This window comes from Syzygium oleosum, unplaced genomic scaffold, assembly GCF_021117445.2.
Source record: "Syzygium oleosum isolate NSW1041296 unplaced genomic scaffold, Sole_v2.1 Sole_v2.06, whole genome shotgun sequence".
Taxonomy (NCBI): Eukaryota; Viridiplantae; Streptophyta; class Magnoliopsida; order Myrtales; family Myrtaceae; genus Syzygium; species Syzygium oleosum.
In genome coordinates, this window is record NW_026607490.1 from 8,631,663 (window position 1) to 8,655,792 (window position 24,130).

At 40.3% G+C, this 24,130-nt stretch overlaps 4 protein-coding genes and 1 long non-coding RNA gene across 5 annotated transcripts; 1 reads left to right on the plus strand and 4 right to left on the minus strand.

Moving 5' to 3' along the window:
* The first annotated feature begins 1,583 nt into the window (after positions 1-1,583).
* On the plus strand, positions 1,584-3,733 carry LOC115666675 (probable prefoldin subunit 4). Its single transcript, XM_030588360.2, has 3 exons — positions 1,584-1,746; positions 1,832-1,942; positions 3,291-3,733. The coding sequence occupies exons 1-3, from the start codon at positions 1,738-1,740 to the stop codon at positions 3,549-3,551; spliced, it is 381 nt and encodes a 126-aa protein (XP_030444220.1). The 5' UTR covers positions 1,584-1,737; the 3' UTR covers positions 3,552-3,733.
* Positions 3,734-4,374: 641 nt separating this feature from the next.
* LOC115666674 (PRA1 family protein F2-like) lies at positions 4,375-5,963 on the minus strand. The gene has a single exon (XM_030588358.2). It carries the CDS (start codon positions 5,890-5,892, stop codon positions 5,254-5,256), a length of 639 nt encoding a protein of 212 aa, XP_030444218.2. The 5' UTR covers positions 5,893-5,963; the 3' UTR covers positions 4,375-5,253.
* A 1,122-nt stretch (positions 5,964-7,085) lies between these two features.
* LOC130134578 (uncharacterized) lies at positions 7,086-8,415 on the minus strand. The gene is made up of 3 exons (XM_056312546.1): positions 8,247-8,415; positions 8,071-8,150; positions 7,086-7,402 (listed from the first exon to the last, which is right to left on the minus strand). The coding sequence occupies exons 1-3, from the start codon at positions 8,319-8,321 to the stop codon at positions 7,312-7,314; spliced, it is 246 nt and encodes an 81-aa protein (XP_056168521.1). The 5' UTR covers positions 8,322-8,415; the 3' UTR covers positions 7,086-7,311.
* Positions 8,416-8,630: 215 nt separating this feature from the next.
* Positions 8,631-12,811, minus strand: LOC115690821 (uncharacterized). Its single transcript, XR_008816832.1, has 5 exons — positions 12,649-12,811; positions 10,027-11,318; positions 9,819-9,872; positions 9,378-9,462; positions 8,631-8,697 (listed from the first exon to the last, which is right to left on the minus strand). It is a non-coding gene; the product is annotated as an uncharacterized LOC115690821 (long non-coding RNA).
* Positions 12,812-14,417: 1,606 nt separating this feature from the next.
* Positions 14,418-20,810, minus strand: LOC115690822 (uncharacterized). The gene is made up of 14 exons (XM_056312545.1): positions 20,659-20,810; positions 20,419-20,481; positions 20,114-20,284; positions 19,756-19,911; positions 19,408-19,547; positions 18,312-18,398; positions 17,670-17,798; positions 16,973-17,122; positions 16,713-16,784; positions 16,469-16,537; positions 15,696-15,797; positions 15,391-15,538; positions 15,195-15,274; positions 14,418-14,774 (listed from the first exon to the last, which is right to left on the minus strand). Exons 1-13 carry the CDS (start codon positions 20,687-20,689, stop codon positions 15,264-15,266), a joined length of 1,329 nt encoding a protein of 442 aa, XP_056168520.1. The 5' UTR covers positions 20,690-20,810; the 3' UTR covers positions 14,418-14,774; positions 15,195-15,263.
* Positions 20,811-24,130: the final 3,320 nt, after the last annotated feature.

The following is a 24,130-nucleotide window of genomic DNA, read 5'->3' on the forward strand; positions in this document are numbered from 1 at the left end:
GGACTGGTTGACCACGTGTACTCTCGGTGGTGCAAAATCACCTGCGATCCGATTGTACATCGTTGGCCTTGGCCAAACCCAATGCGTCACCTTTCCTAAGATCGTTCCACATTGGTTCATAATATTCTCTCATCATTTCTCGTGATCGGTGTCCACTTCGCGATCGGGTCCTTGGTCCACGTACCGCTTTCTAATTAGACATACCCTATTGGTTAGTATCTCGAAAGTGATCAGCTCTGGGCGAGACTTACTAAAATGAAATGCGAAATATTATCAATTTTATTGATCCCGGAATTACATCGAAATTCGGGCTGTTACTGTAAAAGGATTTGACAAAGCCAAAAGAAACGCACCATTAGTCCTTCCGACTAATTTTGACAGGAAATCGCTGACATTGCGGTCTAGTCAGCGCCGACCGTCCTATGTGATATGATCGACACTTACGTGGACAATTTTTGCAATTTTTTAAATTTTTTGAATTTTTTTCCTTTCTTCTCTCCGCCGGCCATCACCCAACCTCGTCAATGCTAGCTTCAAGCAAGGGCCACCTTCGCCAGCCCAAGCGCAGGCCAGCCTCAAGCAAAGGATGCCTGCGCTTGGGCTGGCGAGGGTTGCCCTCACCTGGGTGGGCATGGGCCGCCCTCCCTAGGCTGGCGAGGGCTAGGGTTCCCTTGTCAGATATGGCGAGGGTTGCCCTCGCCCGATCCAGCAAGGGCGGCCCTTGCCAGCCTAGGCCTGGCCATCCCTCACCCAAGGCCAGCGACCTTTTTCGGCCATCAATGAGGCCCAGCAATGGCCAACGGAGGGAAAATGAAAAAAGAAAGAAAAGGAAAGGAAGAAAAAAATAAAAAAAAAATTCAAAATATTAAAAAAAATTGCAAAAATTATCCACGTTAGCGCCGACCGTGATGTGTAAGACATTTGACGTTGATTAGATCGACATGTCAGCAATTTCCGATCAAAATTGACCGGAATGACTAAATTGGCAAATCACTAAAAAGTTTATGACTAAATTGGAAAATCATCAAAAGTTTTAGGACTAAATTGGCATAATTGAAAAGTTTATGACTAAATGGTATGTTGTCAAAAAGTTTAGGACTAAATTGACACAATTGAAAGGTTTAGAACTGAATCGGCTATCGTACAATAAATTTGTGACTTTTGGACAATTTTCCCAATATGAAATGTAACAAAATTGTCACAAGATTGTTATCTATCTATGGTCTGTCACATATTCGACAAAAATTTTATGTACCTTGCAATCTCACACAAATATCAATCAAACATTTAAAAAAGGGACTAGCAGGTGCTAAATCATGGAAATGTGCAGACAATCCAATGCTATCCAAACCCTTTTAGTCCCAAAAATCGTATTACGTCACGAGAAAGACGTAATTAACAATTCAAACTTAAGAGGATTATGGTGGGTTCATTTTTCGCCAATCAATGTAAAATATAACAAAACCGACAAAAGATCGTTATTTATTTAGGGTCAGTCAAATTCGATAACAATTCACGACCAAAAAAAAATTCGATAATAATTATATGGATTAGTGTTATTATATTTTATGTACCTTGTAATCTCACACATATATGATTCAATTCCGATAAAGAGATCAAAAAGAAAAGAAAAGAAAAGGGACTTCAAAGTATGAAAGGGGAATGAATCCTCCAGGGAGCCCTAACTAAACACCTTGAGAAGAAGCCCTGTTTTTCTGCTGCAATCACCAGTCAATCATGCAACAGGTAAGAATGTCTCTCCAGAAATCAATCGATTTCGGAAAACCCTAATTTCCATTTCTGACGATGATCGAAACTTTGATTCATGGAGGGCGGGGGATCGGAGACGGAGGTCACTTGGGACGATCAGCAGAACATCAACAGGTTCTCCAAGCTCAACAACCGGTTCCACGAGCTGGAGGACGAGATCAGAATCGCCAAGGTGCCGCCTTTCTTTCGTTCTGTCGATGGAAGCCGGTCTTCAGTTGGTCTTTCGTTTTTACCGTGTGTTTTCCGTTGCTGGGTCGGATGGGTTGCTGCATCAGATGAGAAGGGCGTGTGTGAACTAGGGGGATGTGCGCGGGGGAGTAATTTCTTGTGGGTTCTGGCTCGTTGAATGTTGGTTTTCCTGAAAGTTGGCTATAGTTGTTGATCGGAGGTTGATCTTCAGTAGAAATTTGAAAGTAGCTGGTAATTGTTACTGGGTTGGATTTGATGCTCGGCTTTTAAGCCTGTGTTCTTTGTTTCTTGATGAGCTTTCTGTCGGCTTCAGCTTCTTGGGATAGTGAGATTGTTCCACTCTTAAGCAAAATCAGGCATTAAAAATTGTTATATTGCTGAAGACAAATTTGAAAAGCAGCTTTCTTGAAGTAAAGAGAGTGAAATATCCTTTTTTGGGATTTTGGACGAGATTAAACCCGTTACTCGTGGGATTATGTAGTTTGTGGGAGTGCATTGTTCGTAAATCTTTTGGTTGGTATGACAAAAATGCTTGAGCAAGAAGCCGCTTTGATGATTTCTGTGTGAGTTATGCTCAACCTTTACCTGTTTACGGCAATGTGCAATAAGTGGTTTTTCGATAGACCCCTAGGAAATGGAGTTGGCAAATCTTTATATTTGAAACACTCCAAAATTTTGGGATTCAAATTTTCGAGCTCCTTCATCTTTATCTACATTTGGTAGAAGGTTGAGTGAGTGAGCAGCTTTGACATCTGACCTTTTCATGCACTGGTAACTGATTTTGTTGTTCGTGAATGACCTTGTATTTACTTTGGGCATATAAATTTAACTAGCAAACCTGATAAATGGATGGATGTCTTATCAGAGAATATTGGTAGTATGTACACATTCAATGGCATTACTGGATGAACGGGAGTCTCTGATTTGATGTTTTTGAACTCACATTACAAACAGATTCTTAACATAATTAAGAACTCAGGATATTTCTGTGCCGGTAAAATCATACTAAAGTCATGGAAGCATATCGATCTGTCTTCTATGACCAGCCAATGGATATTTCTGTGCTGTTACATTCTGGTGAGCTTGTGGGTGCTTGAGTTTGCGACCCCTCACAAGTATTTAATTTTCTTGCTCTCTAGTATTTACTTAGCTTCTTTAGAACACCCATTTTGCGAAAGAGTCTTGTCAGTTCTCTATTATCTTTCTGTGAGCTGATTCAGATCTAACCTTGTGCTAAAGGATAGAAGAAGTTACGACTCACTCTTCTCACCCCGTATCCCTCTAGCCCATGTCACCTGCTTATCTCCTCTCAATGTTCAACTTGTTTTCAGGAAACAAACGACAATCTTGAGGATGCGAGCAATGAGTTAATTCTTACTGATGAGGAGGTAGTGCGCTTCCAGATAGGGGAGGTTTTCGCTCACGTGCCAAAGGATGAAGTGGAGAGCCGAATCGAAGAGATGAAAGAAGTAACTACGAAAAACTTGGGGAAACTGGAAGAGGAGAAAGATTCTGTGCTTGCGCAGATGGCCGAGTTGAAGAAAATTTTGTATGGGAAGTTCGGGGACTCCATCAATTTGGAAGAGGATTAACATAGCTGTCCCTGTTGGTTTTCCTTTGGTTTCTGTTGATTGAATCATTTCTCATTTGCTTGCCGGCTTCAGGAAATTTAGAATGCTTGCTGTAAGATCAATGCAATAGCCTGGTTTGTGATCTGCCAACTGCCATTATGAGTAACTTATCGTGTTCTTAAATTCTTACTTTGTTGCCATGAGTTTTGGTCCCCTTTCTGATCAGTCACTTGAATTTGTCATCCTTCCTTTAGTCTTAAGCTGCGGTACAAGACTGTTTTCTCTACTTCTGGGGTTTCCTCTTTCGTGCGAATGTTACTCCCCCTAATTTTACTTTCCAAACACATACCGTGACACTGATGTAGAATCACAACGTGTGGCATAGGAGTACCAAACTCAATACGAAATTAATTTGGTATTATACTTTCTGGCCGATATATTACCTGTAGGTAAACAAATCAGCAAGGTATGAAGTGAGGAGAGGGTTAAGTCATGACTCGTCAGCGCACAATGAGAGAAGGGTCATTGTAAGATTCATTTGGGATGTACCCTGTCATAGTTCTAAGTCTGCTAATTTGTGGCGAGTTTGTTTTGAACTAACTAAAGAACAAAGCTAAGTGCTTTTTACAATTAAAGCTCGACATTGCACAATTTTCAAGTTCTTATTAGTAGCTGGAACAAGTTCAGCAATCGACGTCACGCACCGCACGCTTTTCACAAATAGAAGGCAGAAAAGAACCATAGATGGGTTAGAGGATGAAGGCGCACACGCAAGCAAGGCACTTTAAACATTCCACAGAAGGATATGCAAGCATGGTCTTCCTAACATTCAAGACTTTCATAATTAAACCATGACAAGTATTGAAACATCTATTCAAAGGCGCAAATTTCCAAATGTTCAGGTATTGCGAGAAATGGGAATTGATATCTACAGTATTTTAGGTGAAAAGCAAAAGAATGATTGACCCAAAGAACAAGAATTAAGGAAGGTGTAACTGAATACATAGCCTAACCCTCTCCAAATCTGCAATCCGTCCATCATATTGACCTGAACTTCTGGCAATAAAAGCTGCTTCTGAATCGGTGGCCAAGAGATGTTATGTATGGACATTAGCTGAGGCCATGAACGGCCAAGTATGGTCGCCAAATGTCGGCATTGTTCCCAGTTTGCAAGATCTTCAGCTCGCATTTACCGCAGCAGGCAACAAGAATGTCCAAACAGAGAGAGAGAGAGGGGGATGCACTATCTCAGCATAATCAAAACGACTAGCAGTCATGGTTAAACTGAATGATCCGACTACTCTCGCAACCCAGTGCCGCGCAGGGCATATTTATCCCAAAATTCAAGTCAATGCTAACCAAAACACGAAGTCATTTCGCAGGATGAACCATACCCAACTGAAGCAATCCAATGAATCTAAACAAATGTTTTCCCAATTACATTCTACCAGCAATGAAGCCTGTCCTCTATCTTCTCTTCTCAAAGCATGAGCATACCCATCAAGCTCCACCCACGAAACAGCATCAGATCCAAAAAATTACCTACACCTCCCAAGCCCCTCAAATCAAAAACCCGTGTGAAGAAACCTCCTAGCCTATTAGAAACAAGAGCAAGAACACACCACCAAAAACAAGAACTACCTCCAAGTTCCAACACCCCAATATACCAACTTTAATAAGCCTTCAAATTCCGGAATTCACCATCTAAAATCACAAAGAAACTTCACGTCCGAGTATAAGAAGTGGGTCTCAAGGGTTGGTTGCCAACAACAGAGAAGAGCCCGCTCTCTTCTTCATCCACATACAAATCCTCCGAATTCCTGAACCCAGCATGCAATCCAATCACAAACACCCCAATCGCCAACGAGATCAACACATTCAGCCCCACGCCGGTCAAAACCAACGCGATTGCGGTCACCACGCTCAGCCCCGCGAGCACGACCCTGTCGTCGAAGCTGCGGCCGAGGACCACGAGGGGTTGGTCGACGGAGAAGTAGAGGGCGTACCAAGCGAGGAGGACGGCGGTGAAGACCATCAGCGCGACCGGGTGCCACAGGAGGCCGAGGAAGACGGCGAGGAGCGTCACGATCGCGTAGTTCAGGCGGAAGTGGCCGAGGTTCTTGGCCACGCGGGAGGCGGCGTCGGTGGGGCTGTAGGGGAGGGAGAAGGAGGAGAGGTCCAGGAATTCCCGCCAGGGGCGGCGCGTGGGGAAGGGGGCGGCGGCCCGCGACGTGTAGAAGAGCGCGGCGGCCGGCCTTGCGGCGGCCGGCCTTGCGGCGGCGGAGGGGGCGGCGGCGGCGGAGGCGGAGGCGGAGGCGGCGGCGGTGGCGGTGCCGTAGTTGGGAACCGCCGCCGGCTTCATCGTAATCGGAAGAGAGGGAGAGGAGAGAGAGAGAGAGAGAGAAGGGAAGTACAGCTGAGACAGATCTAAAGAGAGAGGGAAACATGGGGAGGAGGAGTTGTTCTTTTTGATTTTTTTTTTTTTGTTACTTTTTTTAGATTTTCAATAAAAAAATTATAATAGTATATGTTTTCTTAATTTATATATAATATTTTTTTGGTCAAAATTTATATATATAATATGCACATACATATATATGTATGTATGTATGTATGGATTGGATCCAATACACGAACGTGAAGGCCATTAACTTCTTTGCTTGCAATTGCAGGAAAGAGCAGCAACCTCTCCAACGTAGTACTGTGGGAAAAGCATCTGTTCACATTGCTAAAATATCATGACTTTTCCAGCTAATTTTTTCTTGAAATTCTGAGAGACCGCCGAAGTAGTTTGATGAAACCTTAAACGAGCGATCAAGGTATCTAGAATGTAACATCGAAAAAGAATTCAAATAGATGTGATCGACATGATAAGATCATCGCAGCACGTGACAATGTTAGATATCCAAAACACAGAAGTCTTTTCCTAAAGTTGGCTAGTTTTAGAACTTCCGAAAGAGTTGTACAAAACACAAAGGGAAAATGACACAAATAGTCTATAAACTTTATCTTAATGTGCAATGTGATTCATAAACTTTAACCTAATGAGCAATGTGGTCCCCGAACTTTTAATTTGTTCAATGTGATTATTGAACTTTTTATGTTACATGTTTAATTTAGTCCCTAGACTAGATAATTCATGAGTTAGATTCAGTCTAGAAATATAATAATTCATGATTATTGAACAAATTATAATTTCAGAGACCACATTGCCCATTAAAATAAATTTTAAAGACCATTTGTGTAATTATCCCAAACACAAATGGTGATAAGTTTTTTCCGTGTACTTACCTAAAATTAGGTCTTGGAATAAGTCTCAAAGATCTAGTTTTTGTATAAGAACCATCAGATCCACCAAAGACTTTCGGCAGAAGACTAGATAGATTGACACCAGATGGACAACAGGTCATTAGGAGAAGAAAACGTTGTCGACCTGCAATTCTAATTGAAACAAACTACTTTTCTTGTTTTTTTTTTTTTTGTCGATAGAAAAGCCGAAGACCATATCGATCCCCGACACGATTCGAAGAGCCGGCAAACCATTCCCGACAAATCAAACATGCAAAGAGAATATCAATGCCAAACCTCAGAAATCTTTCACAAACTGGGCCATGCTCAGATCTTCTGACAAAAGGGAAACACTGAACGAAAGAACCGAAAACTGTACGGGCTCGTACCAAAACATGTTCATGCAACGGATTGACGAAAGTTAATGCTTCTTTCCTGACTTTCTAACAGCAAGTAACTATGAGGCAACCATAATCACGAGCACGTTCCTTACTCAGGCATCGAGCTCTTCCATCTTCATCATGTTTAAAGTCGAACTGATCCGATCCTTACCGCAGAACTTCCTTGCAGCTTCAAAAGCTTCCCTGTACAGATGAGAAAGCATAAATAGGACTAACTTTAAAATTGCATACATGACATGATTCATTTTAGTCTCTAGAAGTCGAGTGCTCAACCATTTATTATGGATGCATAAGTTGTTAGATGCAGCGGTGCTTCAATATTTGCATTCGCTAACATAGCCATCTAATTGAGACATAAGATTCTCTGTGCTCTGACGAAAGAGCGAGCAACAGAATTTAGCATTTGCTTAATAAACCTGTGGACCAAATACTAGATATGACTGCCTCTGGAAACTGATACTTTCGCGTTATGAGCACGAAATCTTCTCAATCACCAAGCGTAACACCACAGAATCGCGTTCAACTTTGACAACTGTTCAATGCTTTCGCCATTTTACCAAAAGCAGCTGGTTCGCTTAATTACTCTTCCCCATTCTGCATCATTAATCAGGCACATTTGATATTGACATTCCTTTCTACTCTTTCGCATTCTGTAGCCTTTCCTTATTGCGCATAATCTAGCTCCAACAGTTCGCCGGGCATATAGATTCCATAGGACCATTGTCGACATCACGATGTTATTCTAATTAAATTTACAGCTAGGACACGGGTGAAGGTAAGCCTAAAACTATAACAGTGACCTTTACATATTGTTTCTTACTCCAAGGTTGGAGAAATTGATTCGGCCTAACCTGAAAGCGTTTACAAGCTCCTCATTTTCAGGGTCAAGCTTCATAGCCTCATAGAAAGAATTGGCAGCTTCCTCAAACCTCTGCCAAACATATCACCGCCATGTACAGTCATAATATGTACAAACAAACTACTTTCTGTTGATAGACTAAAGGGATAAGAATTAGCAGAAGTGTACCTGTAGTAAACGCAGAGCTGCACCTTCCCTATACCAAGCTTTTGGCCAATCTGGTTTAAAGGCCTTACAGGCCATTGCATCAACTAGAGCATGTTCCACTTCCCCCAAGCGAATCCAGCAAATACTTCTATTAGAAAGCAAAGTTGCATCATTTGGGTCAAAGCCTCTTGCCTGTAACTCCCAAACCAAATGAGCAGTAAAATTCAGTCAGATTGAAAGCTTTTTGTTTGATTTTAAAGGTCACTTTGTAAGCAAGCTCTGGAGTCCAATAAAACAAAAAGAGATTCTTCTTTCGCAATACTTGAGAACCAAGTTAAACACGTGAAATCCAAATTTGTCGAACTTATGACAAAAGACATTACTCGTGTATAACCATCCAAAGCTGCTCAATAGTCTTTTCTTCTGTAAGAATCATCTCCTCTTAATTTGGCCTCTGCAGCTTTCTGTTTGGCTTCTCCGACTCTCCTGAAGAAGTGATATGTCACATAACAAAACAGATGGAAACTCATACTTCCAATATCTCTACATTCACAGAAGGTAAGCAATCTCCAAGCCCACCCGAATCAGTCAAATTATGGATCAAATTTTACATTCACAGTCAAAGTACAGACTGTAGACTTGTGATTGATTACTCCACCCACAGTACTTCACAAGAAAGAAGAAAAAAAGGAATACCCATCTTATACATTATACAATTATGACGATCATGCTACTACAGTCTACATCCAAATTTTCTATCAGCAACTTTTTGATTTATCTCTTCAATCGGTATTCATATAAGTTCTTCCTAGATGAGTTGCTTCAGGTCGATAATGGAATGGCAAACAAATAGCTTTTATTTTCATTGACCATATATTTCATTTTGTTAAGCTGAAAAAAAGAAAGTAAAACGAAGTTACCTCTTAAGGAAAAAAGCGACGCATTTCACGGATGAACTAATCATCCTAACCAATAAAATAAGGGAAAACACAAACACTATCTACGGCAAAAAACAATAAACTTCAGAGATCTACTAATCTTCCTAATAAAACAGATCAGGGAAAAACAAACTAAGTTGTTACCTATCCAATGAATTGACATATGTCAGGTAATTTAAGGAAAATAACTACATGATTAACAATATAAAACTACAATACACCATTACCTTTGAGATCTTTTGCTTTGTCAATGAGGCGTCCTTTTTATTACTACTTTCCTCTGCTTTGCCGACTTCTTCCTGCAAATCGAACTATTGAGCTAGTCCACAAAACAAGAGAAATGACAGAAGAAGTGTGACTTTACTACCAAATATTGCTCCAACTGAAGGACTCCCTTCACACAAAGGACTAATTAAAGAGCTCCCTACAAGTCTTTTGTCATTCTACATTGACTCATAGTTTATATCGACAATAAGGAGAGGCTTTCTACCATATTGTTACAAAAGTCATTTCAGTCTAATTTTCCTTCAAAAGTTGGTCAGGCGTATTCTTGTCCAAAATTCTCTTCTACAACGAGCATTACTCTCAACCTATGAGACCCCAGAGACGCAAAAGAACTCTTTCTCGTCCCAACAGTGAGCAACAAAACACAAACCTCCATTTTCAGCCCATAGGGCATTGCTGACATTAAAGATCCAAGGATCAAAGCCTGCATTTATAAACAACAATTCAATCAGGAAAGAAAACGTGGATGATCTGGTGAAGCTAAAGTACTAGAAAATTCGTGAATTCTGGAAGTTTTGATTTCAATCAGAGGAAGCAAGAAAGTTAAAGAAAACCAAACGAGACGAGGGCCCCAGTACCTGCATATCACCAGTTTCAGACGGCACATACTACAAAATTCCATCCACGCTCCATTCTGGGATAGTTTGAATTGTAGAGGTCTTCGGAAAGAGAATCTCCACAGCTGCACGATTTCCTCTTTGGGCTGCAACATCTATATGCTTTATCCCATACTGTGATGACAACAAGAAAGCATGATACATGATGAATTGCATGATACACGATGAATAACTCATCATCCAAATAATATCCCAGGACAAGAGACAAAATATTAAAATTTTCCCAGGAATAAGCGAAATGAATGCAACGACGATAATACTGGAGATGAGGGATCAGAATTCCAGATTAAGTAAATGAATAGCTACTGATAAAGCACTAGACCATGCAAAAATTTAAGCAATCATCAATTCAGAAAAAATGTTTATGATACATCATAAGTAGTTCCTATAGGCTGGAGACGATGGGGTCAGTCCATGGATTTTTTTTCCTTTTGCCATATTTGCATCAAAACAAGCTTTCAAAATATGCAAGTAAGTGAAGTTTTATAAATATATAATGCAAACTTCCGGAGAAGTAAAACTCTAAAGCTTTCGACCTGATCTGCAATATCAGCATCAGCTCAAGCCTCTAATAGACAATTTACGATTTCTAGTTTCCGAAAATAAGCAGCAACGAGCAGTGGTGTTCCTCCTTCGGCCCAACTCATATTTAATTTAGTGCCCGCCTGCATGGACAGCGAAATGCAATAAATATTACCAGGTACGATTTTTTATAACTTCTATGGGCACATAGATGAAAGGATGATGGATATGCCAATGAAAGCAAGCACAAAAAGATATTCACAGCAGCCAGAGTACTGTCTCTGCATTGAGCAACCTGTTTGCAGTAGAAATGAAAGTGATGGCAAGAAAAGGGGTGTGCATATCATATTCTGCTAGTGAAAACTTGTTAATAACAAACTGTAATCAAGAGCGTTAGAATTAACAGAATCAAACGGGCAATATCAAAGGAAACAAATAAGGAAGCACAATTACCATGTGAAAATCTGATTGAACATTGATTAAAACAATATAATGCCCATCAACCTATAGAGGTTGTCTAAAAATATCATGCATAAGATGGAAATGAAAGGACCGCTTGGACCTCAGGAAAACTGAAGTAACCAAATAACATTAGTGTATGTAGGAGATAGGTTAAACATTGAATGTGAAAAAGTTCTAGAAACCTGAATTAACAGCTTTACCCATTCAACCGAGCCGGCTACTATTGATGCAGAGAGTGGAGCTAATTTATCATCATTTTGAGCATTGGGCTGCAAAACAAAATATTAAATTAAACACAAAATGCTCATAGACATCCCAAAACTCTTGGTCCTGTCACTGCTATGCAATCTTCAGAGTACGATGCAGATATAAATGGAAAAGAGACGGAAAATAGCAATTATCAATTAGCCCAAAGAGTAAATATGAATTAAAAAAAATAGCTATAAACACAGTCATAGAAATTATTCTCGAACTTTCCACCCCCAGTATCTCCCATATGTTGCCAAAAGTCTATGGAAGTCTGATGCTTATCATTTGGAATCAGAATGTTTAGATGGATGTCTATTTTCAGTTTTAAATAACTTGTCAAAACTACTCTAGCAACATCCTTACAAGTGTAGAAGTCTCAATTTTCAAGTCCAACCACCCACATTAGTACCAATTACCAATTCATGCAAATACAGAAATATGGTTCATGCATGAAGTAAACATGATAGTCAGTAAAAAGTTACTCAATATAGGTCATATAGTCTAAGCTGATGAGTTATGTGGGACCATCTATAAACACACACATGATGTGTGTATACTTAGCTGATTGGACAGTCTGTCAAACTTTTCCTCATCATCAAGAAAGCAGAATCTACCATAATGTGACACAACATCGATAAATTTGATCGCGCGAATACAACTACTCAATGAAAAGCCACAAAGAACGCAACATAAATGGAAAGATATCACATAAAACCAACCGTACTTTCTATGGAGTGCATGTTAAATTGATCTAGAAATAAATTTGCTGTTCTTTTTTTGGTCACTAATTTGCTGTTAGTGTGTATAGAAATACCTATTTAGACAAAATATCATTGTCACACAGATATTAAAATGACAGCATGAGTAATATGCTTGTTCCAATAAGAAAATATCTGCTCCTTATCTACAAACAATCATCCAAGACCAGCTCCATTCAACCGATCATCTCGATCTCCCTCTTCTAGATGGAGGTGCATAAAAGGAATTTCGCAAGCTAACATCGACATGATGTTCTAAAAGAACATTTACAGCATCTTGTTCGGCATGACCGGCAGCCTGAATTAAAGGGGTGCCAAAATTGCTTTGAGAATCAATATGGACACCTTTAGAAAGTAGAAACTTCAGCAATTCTGTGGGCCCTGCAAACAATTAGGCACAGATAAAGCATGTCTATCTTCAATTGACCATAACGCGTGCAACTGTTTGTGCATGTGTGTGTGTGGGAGGGAGGGAGGGAGGGATGGAGAGAGAGAGAGAGAAAAAGAGATTGCTAACCTAATCTAGAGAATTGAGGAATTATGATTATTAAAGAACAAAATAATCGCCCTAAAACTATAGGGAGCGACTTACCGATTGCAGCAGAGATATGTAGAGCTGTCAAACCTGCTTTCTCAGGCATGGCAGGATGGGCACCTTGCTCTATTAGATACTTTGCAGTTTCAGTATGCCCTGATCGTGCCGCATGAAAAAGAGGAGTCTGGCCTACAAGAACAGCAATTTCAGAAAATTATTTTTATCCTAGTTGTAGGTAAAACTGATCGTGAGTCCATAAAAAACAGTAACAACGAAAGCGTCATGGTCAAAAGATGCTCGGCCACATTCCAATAAAACTTAACTTTCCCATCGAGTTCAGTAAGTCAAATGCAAGTAAGTCACTATTATCTACAATTTGTTTGTGAACTCCATCATAAAAATTGCATCCGCTGCCTCAAGTCAAGATGCATAAACTCCACACATTCAGAAGCTAAGAATTATTCACAAATTCACAAAATCGACAAAGCAATAAATGGCTTTAAGTGTGATACCATCTACGTCGATCGGGTCAACATCAAGCTCTAATTCATCCAACAAGTACTTGCATACTTCAAATTTCCCCTCCATCGCAGCAAAGTGAAGCGCCCCGCGATTTCTCATGTCCTTACAAACAGCAACAGTTCTTGCCATCTTCGCAACATTTTCAACAAATGTAGTGCATAATGCAGGGGACCCAAAAGGCCGAAAATCCAAAAAAATAGGATTTAAAGCACCCAAATAAAAAGAAGAAGAAGATGCCAAGACATATACTCTTGAGTAGATGAAGATTCCCAGTGCAGGCAGCAGTTAGAAGACTCAAAACTCCTGGCCTCACTGCAAATGGGCACGCGAGCATAGATATATAAAAGCTTTGGACAACAAAATAACACGCGATATACACTATATGATAGGATTCTTGGCTCCAGCCGAGTGATCATGACAGTAAACACATCTTCATCCATTACTGTTGCGAGAGAGACAGACGGACGGACGGACGGACGGACAGACCTTCGGAGGCACGAGAAGCACCAGGGGCCATGATCGATGTCTCGCGAACCGCAGAGGCGCAAGAGTCTTGCTTTGAGACGATGAAGAATGAAACGACTGACGCTGCCAAGCGAACGAAGCAGAGAAATGGCGAAAAAAAAGGCCACGTCTTTCCAGCTTCTTGCCATGCAGGGAAACTCCGGCCCGTTTCATCAGTCGTGCGAGCCGGGTAGAGAAGGTGGTCGGGTCGGTTAAATCGGGTACCTGATTCGCCAAAAGTTTGCGGGTCAAAATTTGGATATGGAGCTTCAAGATCATCATAGAGCAAGATTGGCCTTCCTTTTGAGCCAAAATTTGTGGAGCACGGAATGGGGTTCGACCGTTGGAGGTTCATTTTAGCTACTATCTTATACAAGTATAGAAACATATATGCTGCAAATCAGGTGCATTTTTTGGCATTACTTCAACTCGAGTTCCGATTGGGATAATCAACAATGGCTGAGTTTGGGTTCGGGTTTGGGACTAGTTTAGCCTTTCGAACCGGCGATGATATTGTCACCGTTAGACCAAGCCGACCCCAAAGTCATGCCACTACATAGGCATCCAAACATTCTCTACGCTTTGTTTCGCAGTCATGCATTACCCATATATGGCGAATCAACTGGGGTTAGGGGGAAGTTTGAGAGGTTTGCGGTTAGTGGCATTGGAGAGGGTTCGCACAATCCTCATGTTGGGTTGCTATGCGCAAAGGGTTGTACGGCATTCAATGTTCGCGGCGAAGGATCAGACGACCAAAGAGATTGACCATCAGAGGAGTGTCTGTGGATTTCGAAACTGACTGAACAGAAAAACTTCTTGTTTTGGTCTATAGACAAAACATATGAAACAGCAAAAACAACACAGGCTCACATGATGATATGATACCAGAATCCAGAATCCATGAAACCTAGAAGAAGAGTAATGATGCCTCCTGTTTTTAGCTTTAATAGCCTCCACTCATGTTCCTCACTTCTTTCCTGAATTTCCAACAGAAAGTTACTATAAGGGCTTGTGGTCTCTTTTCTGGGCAGTGATGCATGGCCATCCCAAGCACCTTCCCTCCAGCTCAAGTGTCAGAATCCTCTGTCTTCGCCTTGCTCGAACTCGAACTCTTTTGGTCCTTACCGTGAAACTTCCTTGCATCTCCAAAAGCTTCTCTGTGATGACGACAAAGCACGAATGAAGAACAGGCATGGAACTTGAATTCCATGCAAGCTAGAACATGCGCAACCGCATGTTCTAGCTTATTTGCTCGATGAAAGCAGGGTGCAATATTCAAATTCTACATCTTTGATCAGGCACATCTGATGCTGAGTTTCCCGAAAATGTTTAGCTTTTAGCATTATCTTTGCGCTCTTTTGTACAATAGCCTTTCATTATTCCACAGAATCTAGCCCCAAAATTTAGCTGGACATAAAAAATTCCATTATCAGCATCACAGACTCACAATGTCTTTCTAATTAAATCCGCAAATAGGACTTCACGGAAAACCGGAGAAGTTAAGGATGATGACAAAAGAACGACATAGCCACATATTAGTTTTTAATACCAAACTGGAGCAACCAGTTCAGCCTAACCTGAAAGAATTTGCAATTTCCCAATTCTCAGGATCAAGTTTGACAGCCTCGTAGAAAGAATCAGCAGCTTCATCGAACCTCTGCAGCACGTTTCACAGTCTATATGGTCAGTAGTTAATTCAACCTACTTTAATTTCATACATTAATGGACCCAAGAAGAAGTGAAAGCATGCCTGCAGTAAACTCAGAGCTGCACCTTCCCGATAGCAAGCTTCTGGCCAATCTGGTCTAAGTGCTCTACAGGCCCTTGCATCAACTAGAGCATGTTCTGCTTCCCCCAAGCGAATCCAGCAAAGACTTCTATTGGAGAGCAAAGTTGCGTCGTTTTGGTCAAAGCCTCTTGCCTGGAATTCCAGAACCAGACGAGTAGTTCAATCCAGTCAGATTGAGAGTGCTTAACATGTTTCGTTTTTAACGTATTTATGAAAGGTGTGATATCTTCATTGTTGATAAAAGTTATCATGGAAAATGTCGAGAAGAATTGATGACAGGAGAATTTACTTGCGTATAAGCGTATAAAGCTGCATGATAGTCTTTTCTTTCAACCGCCGCATCTCCTCTTAATTTGGCTTCGGCAGCTTTCTGCTTTGCTTCTTCACTTTCCTGAGAAAGTGAGCATGTCACAACACAAAACAATGGAAAATTGTGCATTCAATATCTCCACATCAGTCTATTCACAGGAGTTGAGCAATCGCCAAGCCCATACAAATTAGTCACATCATGGATCAACGTACATCCACGTTCAAAGTGTTTTCTGCTTGATGTGCTTCACCCGCAATATGATTGATAGACCATTCAGACTAAAAGTAGCTATTTCCCCAACTGAGATCAGCTAAGGTTCAGAGTGTCTAAAATGCAGAGTGGATGATATGTCATGAAGGAAGAAGGAATAAAAGACAAAGAAAGACCAGTAGTGCAACCCTATGGTTATAGGAGACCATCTGGTTCTCCTCCATTTCTCCTAATGAAGCATCAACATTGTCACACAAAGCTGAGAAAATATTTGATCACCTACTGAAAGATGGGCTCGGAGGAAACCTTATCAATTGCTTATAGCCAACACTGCTCCATTCTTTTTCAGAATCCTCCAAACAATATCTCAAGACCATGACATATACTTTCTCCACATCTATAGAGAATATATGCGAATACTTCTATTGATTCTTACTCTCTCTGTGCATTTCATATAAAAAAATGTCCATTCAATGTAGGTAGAGCAATTTAAGGAAAAAAATTAATGATCAGCAATAAGTAAAACTACAACGAATTGTTACCTCAGAGAGCTTTTCCTTTTTCAATAAGATGTCCTCCTTACGATTTTCCTTTGCTTTGCCAATTTCTTCCTGCAAATCGAACTTTTGAGCTAGAACACAATAAAGATCAACTAGTGTTCTCATAAAAGAGAATAAGGGAACACACGAGGTACCCAGCATATTTTCAATGAACTGACATAGGTAGATTATATTAAGGAAAAGAAGTTGATGATGAAAATTAAGTAAAACTACAGCGAACTGTTACCTCGGAGAGCTTTTGCTTTGTCAACAAGTTGTCCTTCTCCTTACTTGTTTCCTCTGCTTCCCCGACCTCTTCCTGTAAATTTAACTTTTGAGCTAGAACATGATACAAGAAGCACAAATATTCCAATTTTAAAACAAATAAAAGCGAGATACACCAAAAACAAAGGCTAGAATATCCATCAAAATTTGGAAATTTTAAAAAAAATTCACATGAAGCAAGAGGAGGTAAAAAAAAGCCATACACGGCAGAGACCTCAATACCTGCGTATCACCACATTCTGCCTGCATGTGCTCCATGATTCCATCCACACTCCATGGAATAGTTTTAATTTTTGAAGTCTTTGGCAAAAGAATCTCCACGGCTGCACGATTGCCTTTTTGTGCTGCAAGTTGTATGGGTGGTTTCCCATTCTGTGATGACAAGAGCAAATCATGATCTTTAATGAATGATCCACTGCCAGTAAGAGCAACAAAAATACTCTTGAAGTTCCAAAAAGACCTTCCATGAATCTATTTCAATAAAGGTGAAGAAAGTGATAAACGAGATTAGCGATTAGGAGTTTAAGTTAAGTGTTTATAGTGGCTTTTCTTATTTTTTTCTTGTATTGTTTGAATTCTGCCTTCATTCAATGCCAAAGACCTATTCAAAATATATAAAGAGTAGTCATTTAGAAATTTTTCATAATTTTTAGATCTTAGATATCTTTTGTGTTTTCAGATTCTGAAGTGAAAGTAAAATGTGATTGCTTTTATTTTACACAAATCACACGTTAATAATTTGGGATGAAGCATGGACCACGCAAAAATATTAAGCAATCATCAATCAAAAGAACTGTTCCTTTTTTCTGCAAGTTACTGCATTTGCATTTAAACAAGCTTTCGGAAGAAGGGGGGAGAGAAAGTAGTTATATGAACATAAAATTAAAACTTAAGGAGTACTAAAGCTTTAAATTTTGACCTCGTCTCTGACATTGGGATCAGCTCCAGCTTCTAGTAAGCAACTTATGATATCGGGTTTCCCCATGAAAGCAGCAACATGCAGAGGTGTTCCTCCTCCAGGAAAAGTAACATTCACCTTTGCACCCCACTGTATGGACATCAAAATTATGTGCACAAGGGAGTTACAACGCTATACGTAAGCACATAAAAGCAAGCAAGGGCATTAGTCGGATATCCAAGCAGCCACAGGCCCACAGTACTGTTTTCAAATCGAGTATAAATGGTACTTTAAACAATAACCCTTCTGTAAATCTTCAGGATTAAATTGAGTCTTCAATGGAACTTGAATGTTAACAAGAAAGGGATGTTGATTCCATTATGCGCTACTATAATCGGAGTTTAATTCATAGAATAGCACACAGCATTAAGAAGGCAAGACTAAAGGATACGAATAAGCAAACATAAATATCAGTGGAGACTCTGACTGACTGAAACTTGAGTAGGGCAATATAGTGTCAACTAACCTACAAATAATTGTTAAAAGATACAATGGGTATGATGGAGACAGAAAGGCAGCTTGGGGTACAAGAAAATTAAAGTAATCAAACAACTGTATATTCAGGATGCTATTAACTCTTAAATGTCTAAAAGTTATACAAACCTGAATCAACAGCTTTAAGCATTCAAGCGATTTGATAGTGACAGATGCAAGGAGCGGAGTTAAACGATCAACAGTTTCCGCATTAGGCTGTAAAACAAAAATAACAAAATTAAATACCAACTGCTCCGCCACATCCCAAAACTCCTTTTCTGTCACTGCTAAGGAATAATCTCAGCATGACGCTGATCTAAATGGAGAAGAGACATGAATAGCAATTTAACAATGTGTTAGGCAAACAAAGAAATGATTCTCAAATGTTCCACCGTTGGTTTCTCTCTTTTGTTGACAAAAATGTATGCAAGCTGTTCTTTGCCATCTCGAATCATAGTGCTGTCACGGGTGTCTGTTCGTTAAAATCCTCAATTACATCCAATTTTCAAGATCTTGTCAAAACTGCTCCAGCAATATCATAGCAATTATATGTCATATCTCAACTTTCAATCCATCCATCCACTTCATCGTTAATGCATCCAAAGATGACGATGTGTCCATGATGAAAATATGTTTGCCGACAAGATGTTTACTTGGAATACAGCACATGCTCTAAGTTGATTAAACAAGTCTCAGATTTTTCCCTATCATCAAACAAATTAAGGAGAATCCACCGTAATCTGGAGGGAATTTGACAATGGAAATACAACTGCTCAATGAAAAGCCACTTCAACCACTACTGACCAAACATAAATACAATGGTATTACATAAAATGTTAGAACATATAAAAAATATCTAATTTAGATAATTTTAATACATGCAGTAAAATAAGAACATGAAAGCTAACTCCGTGCATTGCGCTGGGCCACACGCTTATTACTATAGCATCATCACAGAACAGCTCAATTCCTCCAACCAGGCAACCATTTCCACCTTTCTCTTTCTTCCTCTCTTTATCTCTCTATGATCGATTACAGAAGAATATATTTCTTGCCTTTTGTTCATGAAGACAAGTGCACATGCAGAAGGCATATGCACGAAGTTGCTACTCTCTCTCTCTCTCTCTCTGTCTCTCTCTCTCTCTATGAATACAGATATTCAAGCTCACAAAAGTCTGCGATGAAAGAGAGAAAATTCAAGAGATTACGTATTTCTCAAGCTTACGTTAGCATGATGTTCTAGGAGAAATTTTGCAGCATCTAGCTGAGCACAGCCAGCAGAATAAAATAAAGGACTGCCAGAAGAGCTTTGACAATCAATGTTGACCCCTTTAGAAAGTAGAAAGTTCATCATTTCGATGTTCCCTGCAAAGAAATAAGCACAGATAAGCATGTCCATCTTCCGTTGACCATGACAAGATGCAATGTGCACACGCTCATGTTTTTCATGCATGTGCGTGCTTGCGTGTGTGTGTGAGAGACAGAGAGAGTTCGCTAACTTAATATAAAAAATCATAATTGTTAGCTTTATCTGGGAAAGCAATTGCGGCAATTGGTAAACGTAGATGCTTACCAAATGTTACAGAATTTGACTTACCTGACCCAGCAAAGTAATGCAATACTGTCAGACCATCGTTGTTGGGTATAGCAGAATCGGCACCTCGATCTATCAGATACTTTGTTGTTTCAATATGCCTCGATCCAGCAGCAAGATGAAGAGGAGTCTCACCTGAAAAAGAAACAAATTTTCAGAAAATTATTCGTCTCCTACTTGCAGGTATTAGTGATAGTGAACCATAGCAGGGTAGCCACAACCCGATAAAAAGCAGTAGCCCGAAAAGACTGAAGTTTCGCAAAACCAGGCTTCCATGCTTATACACAAATCTCAAAAACCGACAGAGCCAAATAGATATAGCTAAAAGCGGGGATACCCTCAACATCTTTCGGGTCCACATCAAGCTTCAACTCCTCCAACAAGTACTTGCACACTTCGATTTTGCCCTCCATCGCGGCGAAATGAAGCGCCCCATGTCCCTTGTCATCCTTGGCATCCGCAATAGTTCTTGCCATCCCCCTCCCATCGTTGAGTTGCGAAGCCAACTCTGTTTCACCACATTATTCGACGGATGCAGCGCATTATGTAGCAATCCCAAAGCGAAAGAAACCAAAACTCAGGCTGAAAGGGCGGGAAAAGAAGGAAAGAAAATGGCGCAAGAAAAAAGAAGCCAAGATGTACCCTTAAGTAAGCTAAGATTTCCAGCACCAACTGCACCCAGAAAACGCAGGACTTTCGGGCACACTGCAAAATTCGGTTCGAGAACAGAGTTAATGAACATTTTACCATCATTAAAAGGCACGCTGCAGTCACTGCAAACTAAAATGGTGAAAATATTCTCAGTTTCCTGTTCAAACGGGTGATAATACGCACTCCTCTTTCTCCCATCCATCACACACACACACAGAGGGAGAGAGAGACCTTTGAGGGGAGGGGACGCAGGAGACGCCATGGTCGACGCTTTCACAGAGCTCGAAGAGTAATGAAGTATGATCGGTCGATGTGGGTGTGACAGGAATCTTGAAAGGGCATTGCCTTTTTAACGGCATCTGGTGGCCAAACCCCGCGCAAAATCTCAGTGCGGAGAGCGGGCCGGGGCTAATGCTGGTAAGTGACAGTTGTGGTAGTTAACAGTTAGACGTTGCTGACTGAGTTTCTTGTTTAACTGAATACCAGGGACGAAAAAGTACATTGAAAGTCTTAGATTTATACGTATAGAGCGCAATCAAGTCTTTAATCTCTCTTTTTTTATGCGCTTTGTAGCATAAGTTTAGGACCCGATTATACTTTCTAATAAAGATTTACCACTTAAGCAAAACAATCAAAAAAAAATTTATTTATTTACAACATAAATTTATTTCTCGCAAGATTTAGTACTCTGTGGCGTAATTCATTCAAATTTTAGAGGGAGTTGTTTTTTGGCTTGTCTTGGCTTACAATTCACTTTGTCAAAAACAACACTTAAATTTTTCACACAAGAAATAGAATTTAATTTATTCGAAATTTGAGAAGACTTCAAAAGGCACAATCAAAATGCTAAAAGGTGAAATCAAAATAGCTACACACCAAATTGTCTTACACAACCTGTTTTAGTAATGAAATGAAATGACCCACATAAAACTGTTGCTTGCTGAATTGGTCACGTTTCCGTAAGGTTAACAGATTGAGGACGGAAATGGAACTGGATAAATAATGAAAATATCATCAGATGTAGACTCCTATTTCCTTCATTCCTTGCTGGGTTGTATGATGAATTATTAAACAACAGATAAGTGGATGTATGGAAGTGGATGAGCATTCTCTTTTAGTCATTCATGGCTGCAAGCGGCCAAGCCGGGCCGGGCCAGGTAGGGAAGGTGGTTGGGTCAGTTAAATCGGGTACCCGATTCGCCAAAACTTTGTGGGTCAAAATTCGGATATGGAGCTTCAAGATCATCATAGAGCAAGATTGACCTTCCTTTTGAGCCAAAATTTGCAGAGCACGGAACGGGGTTTGGCCGTTTGAGGTTCATTTTAGCTACTATCTTAAACAAGTATAGAAACATAAATACTGCAAGTCGGGTGCATTTTTTGGCATTACTTTGACTCAAGTTCCGATCCGGATAATCAACAATAATGAAGTTCGGGTTCAGGTTCGGGTTCAGGTTCGTGTTCGTGTTCGTGTTTGGGACTAGTTTAGCCTTTCGAACCGGCGATGATTTTGTCCCCGTTAGACCAAGCTAGCCCCAAGTCGGGCTGCTACATAGGCATCCAAACATTCTCTACGCTATGTTTCGTGGCCATGCATTGCCCATTTATGGCGACTAAATTGTGGTTAGGGGGAAGTTTGAGAGGCCACGGCTAGCGGCATTGGAGAGGGTCGCACAATCCTCGTCTTGGGTTGCCATGCACAAAGAGCTGTATGACGTTTGTATTGGGTTCATCAACGAAAAACAACGCAGCGGAATATAGAACCCTAGACAGGATCCATGTGTATATTGATATCAAAATGGAATTTCGATACGTACCTTTTGCAGATCGAAGATAAATCAGCAACTGATTGTGTCTGGATGAGCGCCCCAAGTGTTGCGCCTCTACCGGTATCCACACACACGAACGGAATTCTCCAACGATCCACGTGCTAGCGAAAGATCTTGAAGTTCCTTTTTCTTGAACGCCTTTTGCTTTTCGATACTCTATCGAAAAACCCTAGACAGAGAACGATTCTCTATCTATTTATACAGCCTCATTATCTAGCGGAATTAAAAGAAGTGGGCCGGGCTATTTGGGCCCGCCAAACCGTCCACCTTCAATCGTACGTTTAATCGTTATCTCATAACGCGCACGACCGCATAGATAATTTAAATATGAGAATAAATTAAAATCTACTTCTTAAGTAGATCAAGGCGCATAGACAATATTAAATCCGTTCGCTATTGTGTGCGACCCTGTAGGTTCACTAAACATTAGCAGTGTGCCCAAAACTCTTTTGGCCCACAAGTCATAAGCGGTCTCTAGCAAGACATTATGACTACCTAAGTATAGTGAAGATCGGTTTTCCGACACAACCTAATCCACAACTAATATTAGAGTATCAACCTTGATTCTTAGGGCAGACCACTAACAATCTCCCACTTGCACTAGAACCAATCATATAAACTAAGTCTATTTGTCACTTGATTTCCGAGTTAAGCATAAGGCAGGACAAGTGTCATCCTTATATAGCGTAAACTCATTTTCCCGATACCGCAGTTAGACTGTCAAAACAAGTAGTTGACTCTTCAACTCACTTGAGCATGGTCATGCATTTCACAGTCTCAACTCTACGGGAGGCCAGGAAATCATACCCTCGTTATATGAGAGGGACAAATCCCATCTTGTCTACTCACATCACTCAGCACGCTTCATGACATACCCGGCCATTACCTTTATAATCACCTGTTACGGCTGACGTTTGATAATGTTAAAGCACGCCAATCCACGTCTAGGAAACCATGGCAGACTCGGGTCAAAGGACTATACTCTATAGCTGTGATGAGAAATACTAATGACATTATATAACAATCCTACAGTATTCTCATAGCCGGTCGGTCCAATACAATGTTCTCCAACATGTATTCCATGTGATCAACTTTATATCTCTATATTCATGACCCGTGAAACTTGATCATCAGTTGACTCACATGCTAGTCTCAAACGCCATTTGCGTCCCAATGCACAATGGCAATTGACTAGGGACATTTAGAATATTAATATCCACTCTATTAATAGAGTTTCATGATCAAATCACGTATTTGATTATCTATTAAGGATATTCAATATTCAGGGGATAAAGATTTCGCATTCAATTATATACTCAAATTAAATCGAAATCAAATATAATATATATATTTTATTAATGAACAATGAAAATGTATATCACATATACTCCCACTCACATCAAGACCAATCACTAATGTGTCTAAGGCCTAAAGCGTTACAATGACGCTCATACTTAGGTTGTGGAAGAGCCTTCGTCAACGGATCAGCTGTATTCAACTCCGTTGCAACTTTGCACAACTTGACATCACCTCTTTCAATGAATTCTCGAATGAGATGATACTTCCTGAGTATGTGTTTGGTCTTCTGGTGAGACCTAGGCTCTTTACCCAAAGCTATGGCCCCATTACTGTCACAATAGAGGTCCACTGGAATCGAACTAGTGGGACTGATTCCCAGTTCTTCTATGAACTTTCGAATCCAAACAACTTCCTTTGATGCTTCTGAAGCAGCAATATACTCAGCTTCTGTCGTAGAATCTGCAAGAGTTTCCTGCTTGGAACTTTTCCAGCACACCGCTCCACCATTCACGCAAAAGACAAAACCTGACTGCGATCGAATGTCGTCTTTGTCGGTTTGGAAACTAGCATCAGTG